This window comes from Apteryx rowi, unplaced genomic scaffold, assembly GCF_003343035.1.
Source record: "Apteryx rowi isolate R43461 unplaced genomic scaffold, aptRow1 scaffold_785, whole genome shotgun sequence".
In the NCBI taxonomy this organism is placed as follows: domain Eukaryota; kingdom Metazoa; phylum Chordata; class Aves; order Apterygiformes; family Apterygidae; genus Apteryx; species Apteryx rowi.
The window spans coordinates 37,848-39,099 of record NW_020451077.1 but is presented as its reverse complement, the minus strand read 5'-3'; the positions used below and the strand labels follow the sequence as shown (position 1 = coordinate 39,099).

Here is a 1,252-nt window from a genome sequence, read left to right as displayed (position 1 = left end):
CGGCGCCCGGGCGCAGCCCGCGCTTCTCCGCGGCCATCCCGCCCGCGAGGGCCGCGTCGGGCCGGTCAGCGGGCGTCTTCGGGAGCGGGAGGGTGAGCGGGCAGGAAAGCCGAGCAGCATTAGATCCTTCCGTTCATAAGCCATGGGGACCCTTCGTGATAATACACGAGGGATTTTTTTTTTTTTGAACGATGCTCCCCCCCCCTCAGGAAAGATAAAGAAATAAAGCACTCAAAGCCAAGCCCGTTCTAAAACATAAAGAAATTATTCCTTTGCCTTGAGTTGCAAAGATAAAAAGGTTTGACCATATTCTCCATTGAATGTGCCACCAGGGCATCAAAGGAAGAAGAATTAAGCAGGATGCAAAAGAGTCCGTCGAAGTTGGCTTAAAAAAATAAGTAGGTTTAATTTTTTTTTTTTTTTACCTGTCCATTCGCCTTGGATGGAGATGCAGCCACTGCTTCTCCAGGTTTCTCAGCGGAGGCTTCGCCCTTTGCAGCGGTCTTGGAGAACTGGGCACCCATGCTGTCTTATTCAACAAAGAAACTCAACAGATCCAAAAGCAGGGGAAACAAAGAGCGTTGGGTTGGTATAAATACTGGGCGACCAGCAGCAGCAGCAACACACACACACACCAGAGGGGGAAAAAAAAAAAAGAGAAGAGAGAACAGAACCGATTATAATGCACTCCTTTTAAAAAAAATTAAAGTTGAAGAGATCAAAAAGCAGCAGCACAGGAGGGAGGGGGAAAAAAAAGGAGGAAAAAGTCGAGCAAAAAAAAAAAAAAGGAGCCCAAGTTTAGTAAAAAGAAGTAATAAAAAATCCCAGATTTGTAGCCGTACTGTAGACAAGGAGAAAATGGAGAAATCTCCCTGGTTGCTAATAAGATGCGGAGTCCAACGCCCAAGTGCACAGATGAATGGGCTTCCCGAGCGGTGACGGCAGCCCTCCGCCCGGCGCCGGCCAATCGCCGCCGCGCCACACAAAGGGAGGCGGGGCCTGCGCGCCCGGCGAACAATGGAGCCGCGATGGCAGCGGTTTGAAATCAGCCCCCGGCCGACAATGAATGCCGCGCGCGGGCGCGCACCGGGCTGCGCGGGCGCGCACCGCACCGCACCGCTCCGCGCCGGCGGAAGCAGCGGAGCACGCAGATAAAGCGGGGCGGGTGGGGCAGGTACAATGGTGCGAGGGGTGTGTGAGTGCGAGCCCGTCCCGCCGCCCCCACCCGCTGCCGTGAGAGAGCAACAGATAG

General features: G+C 53.8%; 1 protein-coding gene across 1 annotated transcript in view; it reads right to left on the bottom strand.

Annotated features, from left to right (window-relative positions):
* The window catches only part of MARCKS (myristoylated alanine rich protein kinase C substrate), a 2,342-nt gene extending 1,430 nt beyond the window's left edge, over nt 1-912 (bottom strand). Inside the window, exon 1 of the mRNA XM_026088803.1 lies at nt 426-912. Within this exon, the coding sequence (XP_025944588.1) occupies nt 426-524 (99 nt within the window). The 5' untranslated portion in view covers nt 525-912. The remainder of the gene's footprint in view (nt 1-425) is intronic.
* Nucleotides 913-1,252: the final 340 nt, after the last annotated feature.